At 40.7% G+C, this 22,973-nt stretch overlaps 1 protein-coding gene across 7 annotated transcripts in view; it reads left to right on the plus strand.

Moving 5' to 3' along the window:
- Nucleotides 1–22,973, plus strand: part of TANC1 (tetratricopeptide repeat, ankyrin repeat and coiled-coil containing 1) — a 229,345-nt gene that overhangs the window by 86,162 nt on the left and 120,210 nt on the right. For 6 of the 7 annotated variants that reach the window (XM_041721670.1, XM_041721674.1, XM_041721672.1 and 3 more), the window contains exon 4: nt 17,456–17,656. In XM_041721670.1, coding sequence (XP_041577604.1) covers nt 17,456–17,656 — 201 coding nt within the window. Of the gene's footprint in view, nt 1–2,387; nt 2,469–17,455; nt 17,657–22,973 lie in introns of all 7 variants that reach the window. The other variant, XM_041721675.1, reaches the window with a different exon arrangement.

Raw genomic sequence — 22,973 nt, forward strand, 5'->3', positions numbered from 1 at the left:
TTGGGTCGGCAACTCTTGGTTTCAGCTCCAATCATGATCTCAGGGTTGTGGGATTGAGCCCTGAGTCAGAGTCCATACTTGGCAGGGGGTCTGCTTGGGATTCTCTGTCCCTCTCTCTCTGCCTCTCCTGCTTTATGCAGTCACACACACACACTCACTCTCTCTCAAATAAGTAAATAAGTCTTCAAAAAAAAAAAAAAAACAACTGAAGGGAAATATAAACAGGTTGGTTAAGGCCTTTCTAATTTATATTTAGAGCCTAATTCTTTTAAGTCTTTTTTAAACCTCGTTGTCAATATCCATTTTTCTCTACACTATATTATCTTCTCTGCCATTAAGAGCATTGACAATTAAGTGCTTTTTGAGTCCTTTACTATTTTCTCCAGGGCTTTCTTCCAAGCTGAAAATCCCCATTCTGCAAAATTGATACCATCTTTTCATGATCTCAAAAGGAGATTTTAATGGAAAGCTTTCAGATAAAATCCAGGGTTCAGGACACCTGGATGGCTTAGTGGTTGAGTGTCTGTCTTTGGCTCAGGTCGTGATCCTGGGGTCCTGGGATTGAGTTCTGCATCAGGCTCCCTACAGGGAGCCTGTTTCTCCCTCTGCTTATGTCTGCCTTTCTCTTTTTGTCTCTTATGAATGAATAAATAAAAAAACCTTAAAACACACAAGCCTCTGGAAAATAGATATCTGTGTACAAACCTGATTATTTTAGTAGAATGTTTCTAGGCAAGGAATTAATAATGAAAGGAAACATCCTTTTCAGAAGCTTGTCATACCTCTTGCCAAATTGTTTTCCAGATGGATTTTATTGATTGCCTCCTGTATAAGCTGTATGTGAGTGTGCTTGCTTGCATGATTTTTACTAGTGTTGGGTATTTGTAGATTTTAATGATATTTGCTGATTTTATAAGTTAAAACATGTATTTGTCTTTAGCATTTCTTTGAGATTGATAGACCTTTTAAATCTTCAGTGCCCATTTATATTTTCTCCTCGTTGTCTCTTTATGACCTTGTACAGTTGACCCTTAAACAATATGGGAATTAGAGGCACCAACCCCCCCCTCATTCCTCTTCACCCATGCTCAAAAATTCAAGTATAACTTTTGACTCTCCCAAAACTTAATAGCTTGTTGTCGACCAGAAACCTTCCTAATAGCATAATAGGCAATTGACACATTTTGTATACTTATCATAAGCTGTATTCTTACAAAAGAATAATTAAGCTAAAGAAAATGTTAAGAAAATAAGAGAAAATACATTTACGATACTATACTGCATTTACTGAAAAAGATCTGCGTCTGAATGGATCCGTGTAGTTCAAACCCGTGTTGTTCAAGAGTCAACTGTATATTTTTTTTCTGTTGGGAATGTGAGAGGCCTCTTCAGTCTGGTTCTTCCCTTTTCCTAGTATGGCCCCTGGTGTGTAGTAGTGGGATTTCCTTATAAAAATCACTCACAGGGGAATTTTTATTGAAGTTACTGAAACCTGTCTGCGTTCCATGAGTAGAAGTGTCTCTGGTATTTTAAAATTCCAGGTGTGTATTGAGGTAGAGACCTTGCTCATCTGATTGGCTTCTATTTAAGAAATTTATAGAGAAACCAAAATAAAGGCATAAAACCAACTCAGAATGAGTCATCAGGTTTTTCACTGTACTTGATAACATTCTGCCTCTGTGCACAGTCAAAAAGTCTACTTACCTCCTGATACCTGGATGCACTGGCAGCCTGGTTCTTGGCAAGTTGCTACCAGCAGGCAGAGATTGTTCCCAGATAGTTAAGCATCTCCTTAGTAGGTGTAAAACTTTTAATTCATGGTTCATAATCTTAGATTGTTAGATGTAGGGGTTCTTTTTCAAACTAGGGTAAAGTAATGGAATTAAAGGTTTTAGATCCAGAAGAGTCTTAGAAATTGAGTTCAGTGTCTTCATTTTTTTTTTTTTCTTCAAGATTTTATTTATCTTAGAGACAGAGACGGAGCATGGGTGGGGGTGGAGGGGTGGGGAGTGGCAGAGGGAGAGGGGGAAGCAGGCTGAGCGTGGGGCCTGAAGAGAGTCTCCTGATCCCAGGACCCTGAGATCAGGACCTGCGCCGAAACCAGCAGTTGGACGTTTAACCGACTAAACCACCCAGGCGCTCCAGTGTCTTCATTTTTTGAGGAATATTTGGAAATGAGGCATTGAACAACTGCCCAATGTTATATAGTTAGTTAAAACAAACATGAGATTGAAGTATATTTTCTGACTCCAGATTAGTTCAGTTTTTACTATGTCTCTGGCTAGCTCTATTATTTTTATTTTTAGCACTGAATAAATATAAAGGAAAAGCTATCTCTGAGATAGAAGATAGTAGATTTCTTTTATATCTATAATTTCTCTCTCCAGGAATTTTGATTTCTACCCTGCCCCAACCTCAAAGGATTATTTCTGAGTTTCTTATATGGTCTTTATCTAGACTCAGTAACTGTGAGTAGTACCTCTTCTTTTTCTATATCTTAAGGACCATTTCTGCTTGGTGTCTTTGAGACTGTTACAAATATTTTGTTTTTGTAAAGCCATTTAAACACCATAAATGTAAATAGCTAAATATACAATTATTAAAAAGAAAGCTATACAGAAGTATTAGAATAAAGACACATCCTTATTTCTTCTCTGCTTTCCTTTTTGCTCTCTAAAGGCAATTAATGTTAATGGTTTCTTCTTTGATCTTTCCAGATATATTCTGTGTGTATATATATATGCATATGTATATATCTTTACACAGACTTTACAGTGTTTTATTTGTAAATTCGTTGATTGCATTTTTACAAATTTTTCACTAATACATAGGTTTTTAAAAGGTTGCTTAACATTACATTAGACAGTCTAATACTGATTATAATGATGACAACAAAAAGGATACAACCATTAATAGGGGAATAGTAAATTATAGGCTGAGTCGCCTTGTACATTTCTGCTTGTGCTTTTTTATAAGAATAATAATTGGTTAACAAGTTTGTTGATTTATAATTTCCTAGATTTTTGTCAAATTGCCCTTCAAAAAGGTGGTATTAAATTTACAGTTCCACTTTCAGTCTACGAGAATGCCTATTTACACTTACCAACATGGGCTGTAATCAAATTATTTCATCTTTGCAGTATGATAGGCAAAAATTGTATCTTGTTTTAATTCTGCAGTTCTTCAGAATGAATTCAAACACATTTTTATGTTTATGGGCTATCTGAAATCCTACTGCCTGGATTTGTATCCTGGCTTCATAGTTTATCAGCTCTGTGAACAATGAGCAAATTACTTAAACTTTCAGTGTCTCATGGGTCACTTATGAGGATTAAATGAGTTAATATGTATAAGGTGCTTAAATCCATGCTTGGTACATAGTATGTGTTATATAAGTATTTGTCCTAGAGATTTAAATTTTTTTCTCTAAACTGCCTGTATGCTTACCTGTTGTTTTGTTGTGTTCAGTATCTGTTTTAATATTTTGGTAAGTGGTTAACCATTAATTGTTTACCAACTAGAGTTCTAAGCAAGCCATACATGTCAGGTTTAATTTTGAATTAAAAAAACTAAAAAGATTCATGTATATTTCATCCTTCTTTTTTGGTAGGATTAAGTGAAGGATTTTGTTTTAATTCTGCAAGTTCAGTGTTGAAAGCTGAGAGGTTACACATCGTTATTTCTGGGAGGTCAGCACTCTTTCTTTCCCTGCTTTGTATGAGAGTTTTGATGCTGCTAATCTGATTAAACCTCTTAAAGCTACATCCTTAGCTCTAAGATTATGAAGATTAGAGATTCTGGAGCTTTCCCCCCCGCCCGCTCCTCCGTCCATTAAATGGTTTCCGTGGCTGTTTCACTCCCCAAACAGTATTTCAAATCCCTTCTGATTCGTGGAAGCAGCATCTCAAAGATGAATGAGCACTCTGCTGCCTTGCTTCAGGAAACTTGGCGTTCCAGTTTACTGTAGCTACTGGCTCTTTTTGAACGAGTGTTTCATTTTTCTGAACTTCTGTTTTCTTGCATATAAAATGAAGGTAATAATCTGTCATATAGTAATTATAAAGGTCAAAGTTTTTTTTTTTTTTTTTTAACTTCAGGCCTGATAATATTGATGATCTGGGGAGTTTGTTTCATTTTTACCACATGGTATTCTTGGTTTGGGGAAATGCCTGCAAAGTGGGGAAATAAAATACACCTATAAATATTTGTTTAAATTTATATCGAGAGTTTTTGATACCCAAATGTTGTGAGGGAGGGTGAGATCTCTATTTTACTTCTTCATAAATAATAGAGAAACTAAGAAGTGAATTCTCTGGGAGAAAATAGGGCAATGCTGACAAAAGTTGCTCTTTGAATATTTATTATGTATCAGTATGCTAAATGTTTATAAATGGTTATCCCACATAATCAATAGCTTATTGGTAGAGATTAAAGAACTAGTTTAAGATTTTGCTCTGCCACCTAGTAACTGCACAGATTTGAACCCATTTTGTTTGTCTCCAAAGCCAGTGTCCTCTGTAGTATATAGTAGCCAGATTGTATAAGTTCAGTTCCATTTTGGAAGAATGGGGATAGTAACAATAGCTCTTTCCTAGGGTTGTTGGTTTTCCTGATGATTCAGTGAGTTACAGGGCTTAGAAAGTGCCTGGACCATAATAAGCATTTTATGTTTGCTCTTCGTAGACTTGTGTCATTTTGACTCACACCCCCCCCCCCCCCCCCCCCCGACTCCTTGACCCCTTTAGCCTTTAGTGAATGGCAGCATCTTGGATATTTTTGTTTCCTTGCCTATGTGGCAGACACAGTCCTGGCCATTTTATCTGGTGCAGATGGAGGAGAGCTGTGGTGATGGTCTGGCTTTAGCAGAGTACTGTGGGGGCAGTTGCTGTAAATAGTCTGGGATGGCATGTGCTGGCTAGGATAGGGAAGGGAGAAAGAATTTAAGCCCCTAACACAGGATCTGCCAAGTGCACTCAAAGTTGTGGTGCCTGTGTGATTTGGTATTCACTTTGTCTTTATAAGAATGGGCCCTAGGGTAGTTGTCTTGTTGTGCATTGATTCCTAAACCTGGCTGCTTCCCTGGAAGCATTTGTGAGTCAAATTCCCAGTGGTAGGGCCCAAGCATCTGTGTTTGTAATGATTTTTGAATGGTTAGCTAGGTTTGAGAGCCACCGGGATGCTGTTTGTTCCTAAGACCATGCAGGGCCAGCTTCAGCCAGCTGTAGCAGAAGTACATGTATATGACTTTGAAAACTCTTGGGAGAAGGAGCTCCCTTAGTATCTAGTCAACCCTGTTGTTGGCAGCCCTCTAAAGGTGAATTTAAAATACAGCTCTACAAGGAGATGAGTGACAAGGGTTCCATTCCAGAAATAAGCAGGGACAGGATTTCATCAAAGTAATTTGTCAGTATATTTTATTTGGTTCTTGTGTTTATGTCGATTTATCATCAATATTTGCATATTCTTTTGCTTCCAAGTTAGATACATGAGAACTAATAGCTATTGAATAGGATTTTGATGTTTAATTTATGCACAACTTTATAGGAATTGTTAGAGGGCTGTATTTCTCAAAGCGATGCTCAGAGAATGAATGGAGTAACTTGCATTCCATTTTATATTTGAGAAATCATGATTAGAGTGGAATGTTAATATGGTTAGCTGTGGTGAGACAATATTGACATTGTTGCTAAGATATTGTACTAGACATGTCATTGAGACTGCTGTTTTCAAAACTGAGCGATGCTTCCCCCACCCCCGCCATTGGCGGTGCTGGTGTAGCAGGAATATAGCAAATAAAATAACGGATGCAGAAAATGTAGTCTTCTCATTCTCTCTCTCCACTCCCTGCACCCCTCCCCCTCCATAGAGGCCTGAAAAGGATCTTGTTAAACAGCCACATGTACACAATTGACTTAGTCTGCTTTTTTCTAGAATGTGTGCTGAATTGGCTATATAGCATTTTTAACATGTTTTTGTGGGGAAAGAAACTTTCAGTGCTGCCTAGAAACTTGGAGGTATTTTCCCCCAAATGTTTATAGTTCCCATTTTCCTTGTAAGGAATTAAGATAAATGGTAGCAGCTCCCTCTTATCCTTCCTTTCTCTTGTAATGAGGCCTGTTGGCAGCAGAATTGCTGATAGGACTGCCAGAGTTTGGATTTGAGTAGTTAGTGAGGGGGTGGTGTGCTGGTTATGGTATTGTTCTAAAAGTCTTTTTCCCTCCACGTATTTTTCCACCCCCAAAATGTCATCGTGTCCAATATGACAGAATGTTCCCTATGATTATCATTCAGGGAAACATGACTTGCTAAATTATCTGTGGATGACAGTCAGAATTTCTTAAGCACTAAACAGTGTTCAGTGCTTGGTATGGACCTTGGTTAGAGAATCCACAGTGTACGGAGGCAGGCTAGCGTAAAGCCATGATGAAGACTAATGACAGTGGGTCAGGCTACCTGGGTTCAAATCCAGGCCTACCACTTGCAGGCTGTGGGTCTTAGGCAGCTTACTTAGTAGCCTCCATAAACATTAGTTCTCTCAACCATAGCCCAGGGACAGTGACTGCAAATGGAATAGGGTGAATAAATAAACTAATGTATGTGACACGCTTAGTACAGTGTCTAGTACAGAAAGTACGGACGGCTTTTACTGCTAACTTAACCACCGTCATTATGATGAGGACAGATACATTTGATGAGCATACATATATAGTTAGAATAGAGAATTCCATATAAATCCTGATGTGTTGCTTGAGTGCTTGCTATAATGTGAAATTCAAGGGTGAGTGAGCTCCAGCAGTCATAGCGAGGCTAAGTGTGTAATTGAGGTGGAGAATGGCTTTAGGAGTTGGATATTCAGTGGGTGGTTGCAGTCCACAGGGCTGCCTCCTTGCAGGTGGAGGGCACCATTCACCTAGATGTGAGACGTGCAGTGTGGTGGTCCTACCCTCATCATTCTTCACATCATCCCCAAGATCTGCAGAAAAAGGAGTTTTCTATGTTATACGAAGTTACATTCAGGATGTCGTTTTTGAGAAGGTTTAATATTAAGAGAAGGATTGATTGGTTGGAGATGGGAAGTTGTATGCAGAGAAGTCAGAGTGTAAACAGAGCTGGGGCAGTGTGGTTCCTTTGAAGTATGTAGAGTAAGGAACTGCATTTTGAGCCACATAGTGAGTGTAGGGAGAAGTCAGTCCAGGCCTTCACTGTGAGAGCAATCAATAAGGAAGACCGTTCAATGTCTGTAAGACCTGGGGAAAAAGATGACCATGGACTGTGAGCTACAAGGGTAAGACTGATCCAGGTGGATGAGTAGGCGTAGTTGGAGGTGCCTAGATAAAGGAAAAGTGAGCCCTCCTTCCTGGGGAAGGGGCTTCTTGAGAGCAACAACTTAACAGGTGTCCAGCAGGGGGTTTCCTGGGAAACCTCCCCGAGATGGAAAGTGATGGGTTCAAATTCATGTTCCAAAGAAATGTTTAATGGAAAATAAAATATGTTTCCGTATAAAATAATCTCATTATAAAAATGTTAGAACATATGTCAAACCAAAAATGTAAAAGCGAGCAACTGTTGCTACTTCTGCCCCCTTAAGAATAACCATCAACATTTTCTCAAACCTCCTCCTAGCTTTTGGTTGTGCCTATTATTTTCCTATTGTCATCATACAGCATATACAAAAATTGTATATACTGGTTTGAATGTTTTTCCCATATGTTTTTTAAAATGTTGATCATATGATAGACTCAAATTTTTCTTTTTCATGATTTCAGTTCTTTGGCCGTAAAGACGGTTGTTGTGGTGTCCTGTGTTATTCTGCTTGTTTAGGAGACAATGGGGGCGGGGGGCGGTGTGAGAGAGCTTTTTCTACCCAGTGTCACAGCCGTGCAAAAAATGTTAGCCATTGTTTGTAAGTTTTGGCACAGGGCACTATTGTCTTAAGAGGTTGCTAGATAAGGTAAGAGATTATTTCTGTACTATGGAGTGAAGGATATGGTTCAAAAATCACATTTCCTGAATGAGAAGGGAGTAGAAGCAGAAGAGGGATGGTTGAGTGAAGAGTTTGAAGGTTGGGCTTGGGCAATAGTTTATAGCCCCCCCCTTTTCTTTTTCCCTTAATGATAGTATCTTCAATGTTGAATAGTTAATTTTGGTTCTTAAGTCACTTATTTTTATTTTCCCTAAGAAGAAGAAATGGGCTGTGCATTTTCTAAGCCTTTGAATATCTGAGAATGTTTTTTGGTCGATACTGTATTTAATAGAAAACTTGGTGTGGTTTTATAAGGTTTGGTCTTGCACTCCCCTCCCCTCCAGTTTCGTAGATGTTGCTTTTGACTTCTGGTTTTTGGTACTGGAAAGAAGTGTTGTGGGTTGAATTGTGTCCGGCCCGAAGGTGTTGAAGTTCTAACTCTCGATACCTGTGAAGGTGACCTTTGGAAGTAGGGTCTTCATCGATGTAATTGAGGTAAAGCGAGGTCATACTGGATTAGTGTGGACCCTAATTTATGCATTTAGAAGAAAAGCACAGACACAGGATGCCACATGATGACAGAGGCAGAGATTGATGTGTCTATAAGCCAAAGGTAACAGGCAACACTGGAAACCGAGAAAGGCATGGACTAGATAAGATTCTCCCTTGGAGAATCCCTCTGAAGAGAGAGCCTGGTCCTGCTGGACACCTTAATTGTGGACCTAAAGGCTCCAGATACGGGATAGAATGAATTTCTGTTTAAGCTGCCCAGTTTGTGCTATGCTGTTACAGCAGCCTGAGGACCTAAGATAAATAGTCTCAGGGCAGTTGAATTCTGGTTCCTTTGAAAGTTTTTGAGGTTTTGTAGCCCATTAAGTTAAAAATTTTTTTTTCTTTTTGTTAATATATACTTACCTGGATGTTTGTGGTAAGAAAAGATTCTCGGGGTGCCTGGGTGGCTCAGTCAGTTCAGTATCTGCCTTTGGCTCAGGTCCTGATCCCACAGTCCTGGGATTGAGCCCCACATGGGGGGGGGGGTCCCTGCTTAGCAGGGAGTCTGCTTCTCCCTTTCCCTCTGCCCCTCCTCCTATTTGTGCGCGCTCGCTCTCTCTTAAATAAAAAAAAATCTTTTAAAAAGTTACCAATTTAGTTTTTCCAGGATGAATCAAGGTGTGTTCCCTTTAGGGACACAGCCTAGGACATGGTATGGTGGGTCCTTTTTAATTGCATGCATTACTTAAAAAAAAAAAGATTTGTTTTTAGTTTTTAAAATTATCATGTCCTTGTTTCTTCCCAGAAAAAACATCTTTTGTTTTTCGTATCTATAATCTTTTCTCACATCATTAAAGTTTTATCCCTCTCTGTGCCTGTGGAGACTTCCTCAAGCTTGTTCTCTTATCACTGAGTGGATTTTCTACTAGGGTTAATTCTACTCTTTATGCCTGAAATGTGGATCATAATCTGGCTCCTGCTTGTTAAATTCCTTACTTCCTTCCCTTATTTTTAATCTGAGTCCAGTGTATAGAGAAAATAAGAAACACGGCATATGAAGGATATAGAGGCCGTGTTATCCTGTATTCTATCAAGAGTGCTATGCAGTTCACTGAATTTCTTTTTCCTTTTTTTCTTTTGAGTCTTCAGGAAGATATTCCCTTTCCTCTCTCTCAGAAGTTCTAGGTTTCCTCATTCTCACACCATTTATTATTTTGGGGGGTGTTTGTGGGAGGGGGGAGGCTTTTCATCGAAGAGGAAAGGTCTAGTCAGCTCTGTTTTCCCTACATGGATCTCTTTGTTCCTGCCAGTTGGCATGGGGCGAAGACAGGAGTGGGCGCCGGGGTAAGGGCCCTGATAGCTCCTTGACCCAGTGGGCTCTGCATGCTTAGGTCCTCAGCTGTTGCAATGACGACAAAGCTGCCCTATCGTTATCCTTAACATTATTGGGAATTCTTTCCTTTTCTAGCACTCCCTTATCTTTCCATATGCTTTTTGCATTTATGAGTTTGTCTTTTACTTTGAAGTTACAACCAACTTATTGGGGTTTTGGGAGACGTTTTGCTAGCAGTTTTAAAGGAAACGGGAATTCATGCTTCTATCACCTTTAGCCTCCCACCACCCCACCCTTGGCACTCCTGGCTGCCCCCCCTCTCCCTTGCACCTCTGTATTCCTTGGTCCTGTCCTGCCTCATTCCTAGCCCTTTCAGCCTCTGCTCCCCCCCACCCTCTTCAGTCCTCTAGCCTATCTTTCCTCTTCCTGCCCTCTCCCTGGCAGACTCTGGATTATCCTGTGTGTGCTACAACCACAGGTATGCACAGCCACACCCCACTGCCAGCAACAGAGATGCCCTGGACCTGGAAGAGAGCCAGAGTGCAGGGTGGGCAGAGAAGGAATGAAACATGTACCTACACAGAGCCTATCGATGATGGGAGCAAGTGTGCTCGGTGAACCTGAGAATCTGACCTCCTTCAGAATAGGGTCCTGAACTGTGTCCTCTTCAGCCAATGGAAAATAAACTCACCTCCTAGCAGTCAACCCCACACACCATAACATCTAGCAGTCTTTGTGGAATAGATCTTCATTTTATCCATTTGCCAAGTCAGGCCATGGTGGGTGGTCCTTTTAGATCTTCGTATCTATAGGTGGTTCAGTCCTAGGGAATGCAAATTTAAAATATTTACAGGAAACATGCACATAAAATGTAAACCATATTAAAGTGTATACCTTCCATCCATGCTCCGTTCCTTTTCCAGAGGCAGCAACCACTGGGCCTGGTTCCTGTGTGTCCTCCTAGAAAGCCTCTGCACATGTACAATTGTGTATGTTTGTTTATATATATGAGTATACAGTGTGTGTATATATATGCATGTATACAGACAGGCACACGGAGGTGTATATAGACACACACTCAAGGAATGTACACCGCATCCTAATCATCTGCGTGATTGAGTATTCCCTCCAGTTTCTTTTCTTTTCATCTCTCCCACCTCTATCTTGGAACGGGAGCATACACATTCGACCACCTTCCTGCCTTAGTGGTTCTCAGTCTCAGGCTGCACCTGAGAAGCGCGTGGGGGAGAGCCACCAGTGCCTGAGCCATACCCCAGAGCAGCTCTGACCGCCTCCCTGGGCAGGGCGCTGGCTTCCCTGTGTGCAGGGATTGGGAATCGCAGCGTCAGTTGTGCGCGGGAGTGGCAGGCCTAGCAAATCTGCAGAATGAGTGGGGTGTGTTCCACGGGCCTGCCAACTATACCTGACAAGGCAACTAGAATAATGGATCCCATGCAGATTGAAGATTGAAGATTGAAGATGAACCCTCCTGGGTTGCTTTGACCACAAGTGGCCCACTACTTTCTTCTTTCCCTGGGCCGGTCCAGATTCTTGGTTCAACGGGGTGTGACTGGCACTCTGTGCATCCGCCCTGGGCACAGAGAGCAGGCCCAAAGGCTGCAAGAGTTTAATTGGGTTTACCGCACAGAAGAAGATGAAAGGAAACTATTTAAGGTGCTTGATGACTAAACATCTATCTCCCATCCACTTCGCTTGTATGGTGACAGCATAAGGTGTGGCTGACGGAAAGAAAATTAATGATCTGGGCCTGGGTGCCTCCCAAATGGAAGGATCCAGGAGGGCTGTGGAGCTAATTAACCAGCCAGCACGAAAAGTGAAAATAGATGAGGGAACAGGTTTCTTCTCACGGTGGCCTGGTGCTGCATATAGACCTGTGTATACTATTTTTGGCATTCCTTATTAACTATTCAGAATGATGTAATGTTGAAAGGCATAGCTCAGTAGGCTTTTTTCAGGGTGGTAGAAGGGGTTCTGGATTGGACGGTCTGGGTTCAGACTCCACTCTTGCCACTGGCCAGTGTCTGCAGGCGAGATACCCCCTGCTTTCCATATGGTGGGTCTTATTGGCAGAGGAGCATAAAAACAACACCCACTTAACAAGGTCTTTGTGAGGATATGAGATAATGAGTATAAAGTGCCTTGAACCCTGTCCTAATATATAGTATGCCAAGGAAAGCATTTATTGTGTTTTAATAGGGCTTGGGGTGGGAATTTTTTGGAGATCTTGTGTTTTTTTAAGCTTAGAAACTCTTGCCTGGTGATCTGCCTTAAAGGAGAATTTTGACAATAAGAGAGGAAATGCCAGTCCCTTTCCTCATGGCCTGTGTCAGGGTAAGGTACATTTGTTTCTATAACTACTGAGTATTGAGAATAAAAACTGAGGATCGCATTTACTGATCTCCGTTTAGAATCCCCTTGGTGGATTTTTGAAGACAAAAGGATAAACTTGTCCTGTTGACCAGGTTTTTCTTTACTGGGGGGTGGCGTGGGGTGGGAGTGAGCTGCTTTGTTGCCTCTTGGCAGTATTGAGTCTTAGTCATGACTCTGAATAATGTTCTGGAAAATTGCTTTCTTGGATACATTTATCTTATAACTCTCTTTTTGAAATGTACGTTAACAATCAGTAGCTCTGGCTGGTTACTTGGGGAGACCCTGTAAGATATAAAACAGTTTAAAGTGCTCTCAGTTGTGGAGAGAGCCTTCCAAAGGCTCCCAAAATGATATTTGGATCTTGTGGGAGGAAATCTTTTCCAATTTTCTAGGTTTCTGTAAATATATATGAGTTATGTGGTTATAAAACCTTATGATGGAAAATATGTTTAAGAAACATTAATATGCTCCCAGGCAGGGACTGCACAAAAGATGCCCTAGCACATTTAATGCCCTAGTTAAATGTATTGCACAAGCCCCGTTTTCTGGAACTGGATAAACAGAACATCTTTTCTTTCTATTCTGAGCTCCCATCCCCCTCCCCTCTCCACCTAGTCACTTCAGTGGCGCAATAAATGGAAATCTTATTTCCTGCATCTGTAGATCTATTTACCTGGATGTCTAAGCTCTCCCTTCCTTTTCTCAAGTCTGTTCTTTCTGAAATGCGATTTTGCTTTCATCTCCCTGGCTTCTTTGCCCTTGTGGGTTTTTTTCTTTTTTCTTTTTCTTTTTTTTTTTTTTAAGCCTTCTCTAATCCTGCACTCCATATACTTGAATCTGTAATGTTGAACATTGCCATTCCGCATAGACACCTTTAAACATTCATCATCTCCCAGATTTGCATTTTCTTCCATTATGAACTTAAATCCCTTTTCACAGTCAGTAACAGTGGAAAAAAATTTTAAAATAAAAAAACCATTATCAAAAGCCATTTCTGCCAATTTAAAATGCCTGATTGGATGGCTTTATCTCCTTTGATAACTCCATTATCTTTGTAAACTATGACTTGGATTTATAGTTCTTTTGTGTTGTGTGTATGTAGCATATGTATGTATTTAGTTATATTTATTACAAAGAGGAGGAACCTTATGCCCCTATTCCCTTTATGGTCTTTCATTTTTGGAAATCAAAGAAGTGGTGATTTTAAAATAAGAAAAGTGTGTGTGTTGTGGGGGCGGGGCGGGGAGGGTTTATGATGGAGGCTGTGTGTGACAGGCAAAGCCTAAACCTTAAAAGCAAAAACGTGCTGACCTTTTATAGATCTCCTAACTTAAAAACTTGTCTGTTCGGGGGACCTCCATTTTTTTCAAAATAAAGTTCTTAAATGTATGGGGCAGGGAGCTGGCCAGTTGGGGGAATTGGGAGAGGAGGTCATTCTAGGTGTGTGGCTTCTGCTCCTCATTGTTCACCTCCATGTCCCAGCTTCTTGTCTCTGAAACAATTTGATTGGACTCGACGTTCTCTGAGATTAAAAGCATGTTGGGGTGGATGTGCATGTCTGTGGTATATAAACGTTCCATGGGAAGCACCTGCCAGTGGAACAGGAGGCGGCCTGGCAGATCGCTGGTGGTTGATAACGTGGTTTTTCCTGCTCTGGAGAGGATACCTCATTCTACCTGGGCTGGCATTTCTGCTACAGCAATGGGTAGGGTGATTAAAGCGTGTCTCATCATTTAATTGAGGTAGGAATAAGGTCACAGTTCAAAGAACACCAACTATTCGGAGCTAAAGGGAAATGTGCCCACAGTGCTGGTTATTTCAGTGAAAAGGTTTTAATTCCTCTAGAAACCTCTTTAAGCATCTGCTGAGGAATGTTAAATCAGCCAGAGAATTTCTCATGTCATGTTGCCCAGAACCAATATTGTATGATTCTCGTGGCGGCCCCTAAGAGATTTTCACTTTCTGTCACTGACATTGCCTGCGTCCTTGTGATGCTCTTGGGTTTACTTTGACCTGAACCCCTTTGCTCTCATGGAGTTAAAATACCAGGCTCCAGAATGCTGCCTGCAGCTTCTAGACTGCTAGATCACCCCACTTGTTTCATATATAAAACTTCTCTCCCTGCTTTGTGCCTTTTTAATAAAAGGGGGCTGGAGGTTAGACACCTGCAGTTGTGTCTTTAAAACAAACTAATGGGACAGCATGTTTGGATGGACATGATGATGAGATGTCAAAGTAAACTTGAAATGGAAACCTTTCCTTCCTGAGTCCCATCTCCAAGTCTCATTTTATTGCAGACCACATCAAATCAGAGTGCAGCTGTTCTGAAGGTCCTCATGGTTACAGCCTGCTTTGGAAACTCACCATACTTGGAGTTAATGAAAATATTTGCTTTGCTTGATATAAACAAAGTTTATGGGCAGAATTTATAATTAGGAAACTCTTTAATTTTTTTATTTTTTACCCTTCACTCCCCAGTTTTTTGTTTGTGTCGCATTAGAGAATACTAAGGATTTAAGAAAATAAACCCTTTCTCAGTAATGAGCTTTACTCTTTTTTTTTGGTATTGTCACAGTAGAGGCCTTTCTCCCTAATTTTGTGTGTCCCCATCCAAATTAAGGGGCTCGAAGTCTGGTTTGGGTTTTTTTGTACAGGTAAGAAATACTGGCGTATGAGTAGAGAAGACCCTACCTAGTCACAGCCCTGCTCCATCGTGATTTCGATGGCATAAGGGCAGTATAGCTCTTTGCAAACCACATGGACAACCTCTTCAGCCCTCCACCACTTCCAATTTGTGTTCCCCTTGGGGCTATGGCCTCAGCAACTCCCAGGTTCTTCTGTCTCCTAAAATTCCTTGCCAAATATCCAGGAATTAGGTGACCAGCCACCATTCTTATAGGCATAGCACCTGCTTGCATCCCCCAGATGAGCCCAATGTGGCAATGGGGACTGGTTGTGTGCCAGATACTGGACTAGAGAAAACTGCTTTCCTTCCCTCTACTTCCTCAAGTCTCCTCAATATATGGAGAGGATACTCAGCCCCAGCAGGCGTTGGCATTATGGTATACCCCTAGCTCTGCCTTTGGGTTTCTTCTTTTGACAGTCAAAGGAGAGGCAGCTGGGAAACTTGATGTCCTGGTTCAAGACCTCAGGGAGGTGGTTTCAAAAAGATTTCTGGCTTATCTCCGGTGGTGGAAGAGTAGCTCCTGAGTCTTGGGAATTGGTGGTGATGGGATCCTACAGTGACGATCAGGAAGTAGGGTGAGGAGCGAGGGTCATAGGAGGACCAGAGTGGGTGATGTTGCTGTTCACATAGATCTAGGATCTAAGAATTCCTGCTTCCTTCCCTCAGGGACAGAATGCTTGTGTGAATGTTTTTGTTTTGGAAGTTCTAGTGAGAGTTTCCTGATAATTTTGTGTTTTTCTTCAAATACCAATAACTTGGACATTTACTGATAAATCTTTATTTTCCCAAGTCTGTTAAAATCCCTTCAAGTATAGCTGGCCCTGGGGAGACTCAAATGACCTTTCTAATGTTGCCAACTTATTCATTGTGGGACCCACAGCTTTTCCATTCACAGCTTTGCTGGTTTTGAGTTGCCTTTGAAAGTCAAGCATGAGCCTGTCTGCCTGTTTTAACCTTGCACCCTTACCCCAGTCTGTGCAGGGGGTGACTATCTTTTTCACCATGCCTCCTAACATGAAAAACAAGCACAGCGATGTTCTTTGAACTTGATGGTTTGGGTCACATCCCTTTTGAGTCTTGCACACAAAGATCTATAAAAATTAAGCTTCTGACTCAAATCCAAGCCTTGATTTTTCAGAGTCAGGAAGGCTTGGTAAGGACCAATTGGGTGTTACTTATCAGAGAGACTAGTTTGCTTATGGAAAACTTTCTGTATCTCTCCAATTCTGCTGTCTATATATTAGAGCATGTAGAGGTTTTAATAGGGTAATGACTTGGGATCCCTGGGTAGCGCAGTGGTTTGGCGCTTGCCTTTGGCCCAGGGCACGATCCTGGAGACCTGGGATCGAATCCCACATCAGGCTCCCGGTGCATGGAGCCTGCTTCTCCCTCTGCCTATGTCTCTGCCTCTCTCTCTCTCTCTCTGTGACTATCATAAATAAATAAAAATTAAAAAAAAAATAGGGTAATGACTTACCCTCCCTCCTCACCCATCCTAAGTTGCTTCTTAGTACACCCTGGAGGGGAGGAAGTGATGGGTGGGGAAGGAGTAATAGAGGACAGTTTATTATCTGAATGCTTGAGAACCAGCTGTATCTTTTTCAGAGCTGATTTTAGCCAACATACGCCCTTTTGTACTCTCTATACTGTAATTGCGTCCTCTGTATTTTGTCATTGGATCTGCTTACCCTAGAATATCTAATTTCATGATAGTAAGCTTGTTTGTCCTTAAGTTCATTTAGGGGCTGAATACCAAGGAGAACCAGCTTCATCAGTGAGTCATGTTTCCAGTCCCATGACTATGGGTTGAGCTGGTTGAGTTGTAGGAAGGTGGACCCTCTGCCATGTGGAGTGGAGCTGATGAGAGAAGAGATTTATGGTGCTAGGGGGGAATGTTGAAATAGTGTTACCCTTCCTTGGGTTCTCTTACTGGAGAGAAGTGGTGGGCAGCCAGGGAATTCTGGAAAGAACTTTGGCATTTGAATCAGTTCTATGATCCCTATGTAAGACCCCTCTCCCTTACTTGAGCTGAAATCATAGCTTCTTATGGATCATTCATACTTGGTTTTAATCTAATCTCAGGGGGCACCTGTGTGGCTCTGTTGGTTTAAACGTCTGACTCTTGATTTCAGTTCACTTCATAATCTTAGGGTCCTGAGGTTGAGCCCTGCATTGGGCTCCATGCTCAGCAGGGAGTCCACTTGAGGATTCTCTCTCCCTCACCACTACCCGCCCCTTCCCCCACCCCCCGCCCCTCTGCTCCTGTTCTCTTTCTCAAATAAATTAATGAATCTTAAAAAAAAAAAAAAAAAAATCTAATCTCAGATTGGTGGCTTTCTGGACCCATTGGTAGGAGGGAACTGGGCCAGTTGATAGGGTCCAGAAAGGGGTATGAGTTCACTGATACCTGAGTGGTTAAACTTGAATTTTCTCTCACACTGTAAAAAGTCATGAGTGGTAAAGAAAAAAAAAAAACGTAAAAAACAACATGCACATAAGATATATGGGAATTCTATTCTAAGGATGTAGTTCTTAGGAATTAATCTACCTGTAATGGATGATCTAAGTTAAGATTTTCTCTTCATTCCAGGAGGTGACTTTGGTCCAGAGACTTCCCCTCAAGTCCTACCCTCTGGCCATGGTGGCGACTTTTCTGTGAGTAGCCTTCCTATAGCAGAGGACACCTACAGGGTGAGCTTGGCCAAAGGGGTCTCCATGTCTTTGCCTTCATCACCTCTGCTGCCTCGACAGTCTCACTCGGTGCAATCAAGATCAAATAAAAAATCTCCAGGTAAATAAGCAACAAAACACCCAAACTAGCTATTTTGGTTATATCTGTAATGCATGTATTGAAAGTAAGCAAAACCATTGCTTATAAGGAATTTTCTGGGAGGTATTTTTCTTTGTCACAGTGATTTCTGGAAGAAGATCTTTAAAACAGAAAGTTATGATTTGAATAGACTTCTCTCTGTAGCTCAACCTGTATACAAACTATTTTGATTGCTCAGGCTAGACTTTTACAAAGATACAAGATCTTGTTATCAGTATTAATGTTAATCATTGGTCTGGTTTTCTTGGTCATAAATTAGGAAATGCCATAATCTAAACTCATTGTGGTGTGTTTAAGTTTTGTATTTTGGCAAAGGTAATCTGGCAGCAGTCCATTCATTATTGCCAAGTGTTATATATACCAATATACTTTCTTTGATTACATCACCCAGCATTTGAACAACTATAAAATTTGTGAAAATTCACACTTGTAAAGGCATGGGGGCAGGTCTTATGGATTACTTGTTTAAAGTAGTTTGGCTTCCCTCATCATTACCAAGTTTTTGTACTTAACATTACCAGTGAAAACACAAATGTTACTTAACTTGAGCAGTTATGATTCAGATGTGAGGAAAGCCTTTCCAAAATGCTGATACCTGCAATCATAAGACTTTGCTCTTTTAGGTTTGCTGAGCATTTGTTTACTGAGGGCATGAGAGTTTGGGGGCCTTTATTGATAGTAAGTGTAAGGATTCTTCTCATTTATACAGAAATGAGTTCAGAATTGGTCTAAAATGTGCCTTGGGGTTATAGAATTGGTATCTCTTTTTCTGGTTTTGTAAGTACTTGTATTACTTGGGATATGACAGGCATTATTTCTGAATCATTTAGTGGACATCTGCAGTTCGTGTGGTGTCAAAATTAAGACGGCAGATCTCGAGGCTTTGAATGTTAGAAATGGTGCTATGAATTGGTGAGTGTCCAAAACCTTTTATTGTTCTAGAGCTTTCTTATTTTGGACAACATTGTTTACAATCCAGTCATTAGCTGGAACTTGGAAACCTTTTTGGTATGAAGCAATTTCCTGTGCCAAGGAATTTGACCTGTTTATCAGTATTTGGGGAAATTCCTGGAATGTCCTTCCTTCTCTTTGCATTTCCCTACCCCTATATCTCTTTGTTGGATTTCTTCCCTTCTTTCAAATCATGGTTCCCACACTGCCTTTCTTGATGGTTAGCCCACTAGAATTACTCTTCTAATTACAGATTGTGTATAGCATTTTTACTTTTTCCTTTATCAGCCATGTCATTTGTCCTTTTTCCTTGAATCAGTGTATTTATGTGCACCTTTGTGTCTGATGGGCACGGCTAGGCACGATGTCTTCTTTGAGTATACCTCATCTATATAAAACAGATAATAGAATTCTGAACCTGTCTGGATTCTTAAGGGCGGTTGAGGGTAATGCAAGGCTAAGTGCAGAGATATGACCTTTGGTAGAATTTTTCCTCCTAAAGCCTGTGTTGCTACAAATGAATTGATGCTGCTTGGGCCTTAGGCCTGGTGAATACCTAAGAGTCTAGGGAATATGCATTTCAGATAGAATTTTATTATTAGTGGAAGTTTGTTTTAGTGGGACTTGAATCTTTTTTTAAATTTTTTAAAATTTGATTTTTCCAGCTCTGTTGAGATACACTTGATGTATTACATCATGTAAGTTTAAGGTGCACAGCATAGTGATTTTTTTATATGCATGTATAAATTGCAAAATGATGACAGTAAGGTTAATTAACACATCCATCACCTCATAGTTACAGTGGGTTTATTTTGTGGGGTTTTCGTGGGATGTTAGGTAGCAATGAATGGCATGGGAAGTATTGCTATCTGGGAAGGTCTTGAGGCCACAGGCTCTTACTGGTCAGAAATCCATGATGAGGCCTGGTCTCCTGTGTCCTGACCAAATTTGATATTTTTAGTTTTGAGAAAATATTCTATAGTTTGTTTTTCTCCATAGGAATAACATTTATTTCTGTTAAATTCTTTGCAAGGCCTTATGAATATAAGGGAGTAGGGGTGCAACATTCAACCTCTTAATGGACTGAAGAGAATATTCTCCATATTTGATGCTTTGGGTCCAAATGAAATACACTCAGCAGATTCTTCTCTAACAGAGCCAGGCTTGTGCATTGCCCAAATTTGTGCAGCAAATTAATGTCTCACAGTGGTGATTTGGCTTCCATTATCTTGGCAATTTTAATTCAAAAGGAAAGCTAAGGGCAGAGATGCTTGCTTAAAAATGGCAGTGACTCAGAATACATCAGACAATAAACAATGTTTTTTCCAGTGTCTAACGCACACAGGTTTCTGTTTAAGCCATATTGTTAGAAAAGTATCCAGAGACCTACTGTTCTACCTGCCTGTAAAATTGGTTGGCATATGGTTGTGAACGTGCATTGGATTTAAAAATAGCCATCTATTTAAAAACCTCACACTGTTGTTACTAATGATAACGGTAAATACGGTGTGGTGCTGTGCCCCGAGGTGCTGAGCCTTCCCCTGCACTCCCCTTACACTAGATCCTGTCATCTTTCAGACCCAGTTCTGAATTTCCTTGATGATTTCTGTTCTCATTTCTAAGATAAGACCCCTTTCTCTTTTAGAAGGTGCATTATAAAAGAAAAAATCTAAACCTGTTTTACTTGTTTGGATAGAAACTTTTCACTAATTGATGCTAATCAAGAAACTGTCAGGAACTGAAACTATTCTAGCAAAGGTCAAATACTATAAACCCGTGTAACAGGCATTCCACGTAGCTTGTTTTAATGGAAGTTTGTTTTTTAATACAATAGGTTATTAGCTTTTGGGCCATGGGAACTCTGGGTCAGAGACAATTTCATTAACCTTGCAGTAATGTGACCCTGCATTTTTCAGGTTGAGTTTCTTACATTCCACTTAGATCACTAGTTAATATAATTTACTCTCCTACTATCTTGCTCCATATATATATTTTTTCACTTGTTAGTCTAAAGATAGTTTTTGAGTATTGTTTCAAGTTTTTTTTTTTTTTTTTCTTGAATGTAAACTACATTTGCTGGTAAAGAAAACAAAAGGACCAGTCTCCATTAGAGTTAAGTGGTGATTGCAAGCATTTTTGGATTAAGAATTCATTAATATTTGCAATGTATCCTTTTGTCTTCCAGAGAAGAGCAAAGCCCATTTCCTGTGATTTATTTATTAGTCATATCATTAGTTATTTTATATTTGGATTATATTTCCCAAATCACTTTGGGCCCATTATGAAACACTCAAAAGGTGGGGCATGAACAGGAAGCAAGCTTTTAGAATACTATGATGGGGCATAGCAGTAGATGGTGGAAAGTGGGGGTGATCTGCTCTTTTCATCCTCACTTGTGGAGAGACTGGATAGTGCTGGCTAGTTGCACCTCTGCCGCTTCCAGTTCCGATTCCTGATGTAGTTTTGAAAACCTCTCTGGCTGTCTGTTTCTTTAAGGCAGAAACCTCAAAAATGACAGGCTGTAAAGTGGAAGTCATTCTGCCCTTTGATTCTTGGACCATAAGTTAATTGTCAAGGCCCTCTCTCGCTCTCTCGCCCCACAGAAGTGTTTCTTAAAGAAGATTAACGTTTTTATTTAAAAGATTCTTAAAATCTACTCCATCTAGACCTGAGACCACATGTACTGCCTCTTTTCATTTAATATTATATCATGAACAGTTTCCAGTTTGCTTGAAGAACTTGAAATTTAATGTCTTTTGTTCCAATGTTCCATGATTGATTTTTAACCAATTTCCATTTGTTAGATATTTGTTATTTTTCAGGTTTCTTAAAATTGTAGCATGAGCCAAGATATTTTGCTTTGTTTTGTGATTAAATGCCTATGAACTCAGAATTTTTTATTGTGGTAAAATACAAGTAACAAAATTTGCCATCTTAACTATTTTTTAAATGGACAGTCCAGTAGCGTAAAGTACATTCACATTGTTGTGCAACGAGTCTCCAGAGTTCCCGATGTGAATGGTTTTGTCCAGTAATTTTTACCCACATCTGATATCATAAGAGTGGCAAGTTCCCAGAAGTGGAATTATTGAACTAAATGGGTTGCATTTTTAAAGATTCTTGATGCATACTGCCCAGTCACTTTCCAGAAAAGCTGTATTGATTTCACATTCCCTCCAGCATTCTTTGAGAGGCTTCTTTTTGAAGTTAACCGTCTTCTGGGAATGGTCTTAGATGGATAGTGCTACTGAGATGCTTTGTCCGAATTAGTAAGAAGGGGCTGAGAGAAGTCCTCCTGTCACCTTCCTCTTTTGAACTTCCCTTCTGTCTGCACTTCTCAGACCATTCCCATTTTCTTTCCATGTTACTGTGTCAGGGGAATTATTACAGCTGAGTCAGATCAAGTTCATGGTCAGAAAAACACTCAGCTGGCTTCCAGTTTTAGCTACAACCACACTCTGTTATGTGGGGAAGGTCGTAGACATTTTTTCTTTTTTTTAAGTAATCTCTGCATTCAAGATGGGGCTCAAAATTCACAACCCCGAGATCAAGAGTCGCACACTCCACTAGCTGAGCCAGCCAGGTAGGTGCCCAGAATCATAGACACTTTAGAGTTAGTGAAGCCTCCAGACCAGGTCAGGCCATCCATGCTGGCCTCTTTGGAGATATGGGAGGGATGGAACTCTTGCCCCAGTGTGTAAGTTACTGGTAGAGCCTTGTCCTGAGCCCAGATCCCCAGCATGTCTCTGATGCCAGTCTGCGTTGTACTTACTGCTTGTACACTGTGGACACATGAGCTGTAATGATGTGGGTTTGTGTTCTGGTTGCATGCCCACAGGGCGGCCATGGGCGTAATGTGCCCACGTGCATTGAGTGAGGCATTTTTGGGGGTGGGAGGAGAGTAACCCAGGAAATGCACAGTCCCCATCACAAACCTGCTTATAGCATCGGCCAGTTTTAGGCTTTGCTTTCACCTAAGTGGTCAGGGCCACAATTAGGGCTCTGACTTTCAGCAAGGACAGTTCCTCGTGCTGCTGTGGTGAATAGGAAAACATTCTTTGTTTCCTCCTGGAGACCTGTTATGCTCCTCCAAGGAGTTAGGCAGCTGCCTGGACCTCACTGCCATGGCCAGCTGTGACGCGGACACACACTTTCTGTTGTTCTGTGCTCACGTATAGAACCCATGCATGCCTTTGCTCCACTGTGAACCTGAGGACCTTTCTGGGTGCCACTGACTTCCCCATCTGTGGTTCAGGTTCAGCTGTATACAGTTTGTCTGTGCCTTGGACTCACCCTAGAGCTTTATTTTTTAAAAATTTTTATTTAT

The sequence above is a fragment of the Vulpes lagopus genome, chromosome 11 (genome assembly GCF_018345385.1).
Source record: "Vulpes lagopus strain Blue_001 chromosome 11, ASM1834538v1, whole genome shotgun sequence".
In the NCBI taxonomy this organism is placed as follows: Eukaryota; Metazoa; Chordata; class Mammalia; order Carnivora; family Canidae; genus Vulpes; species Vulpes lagopus.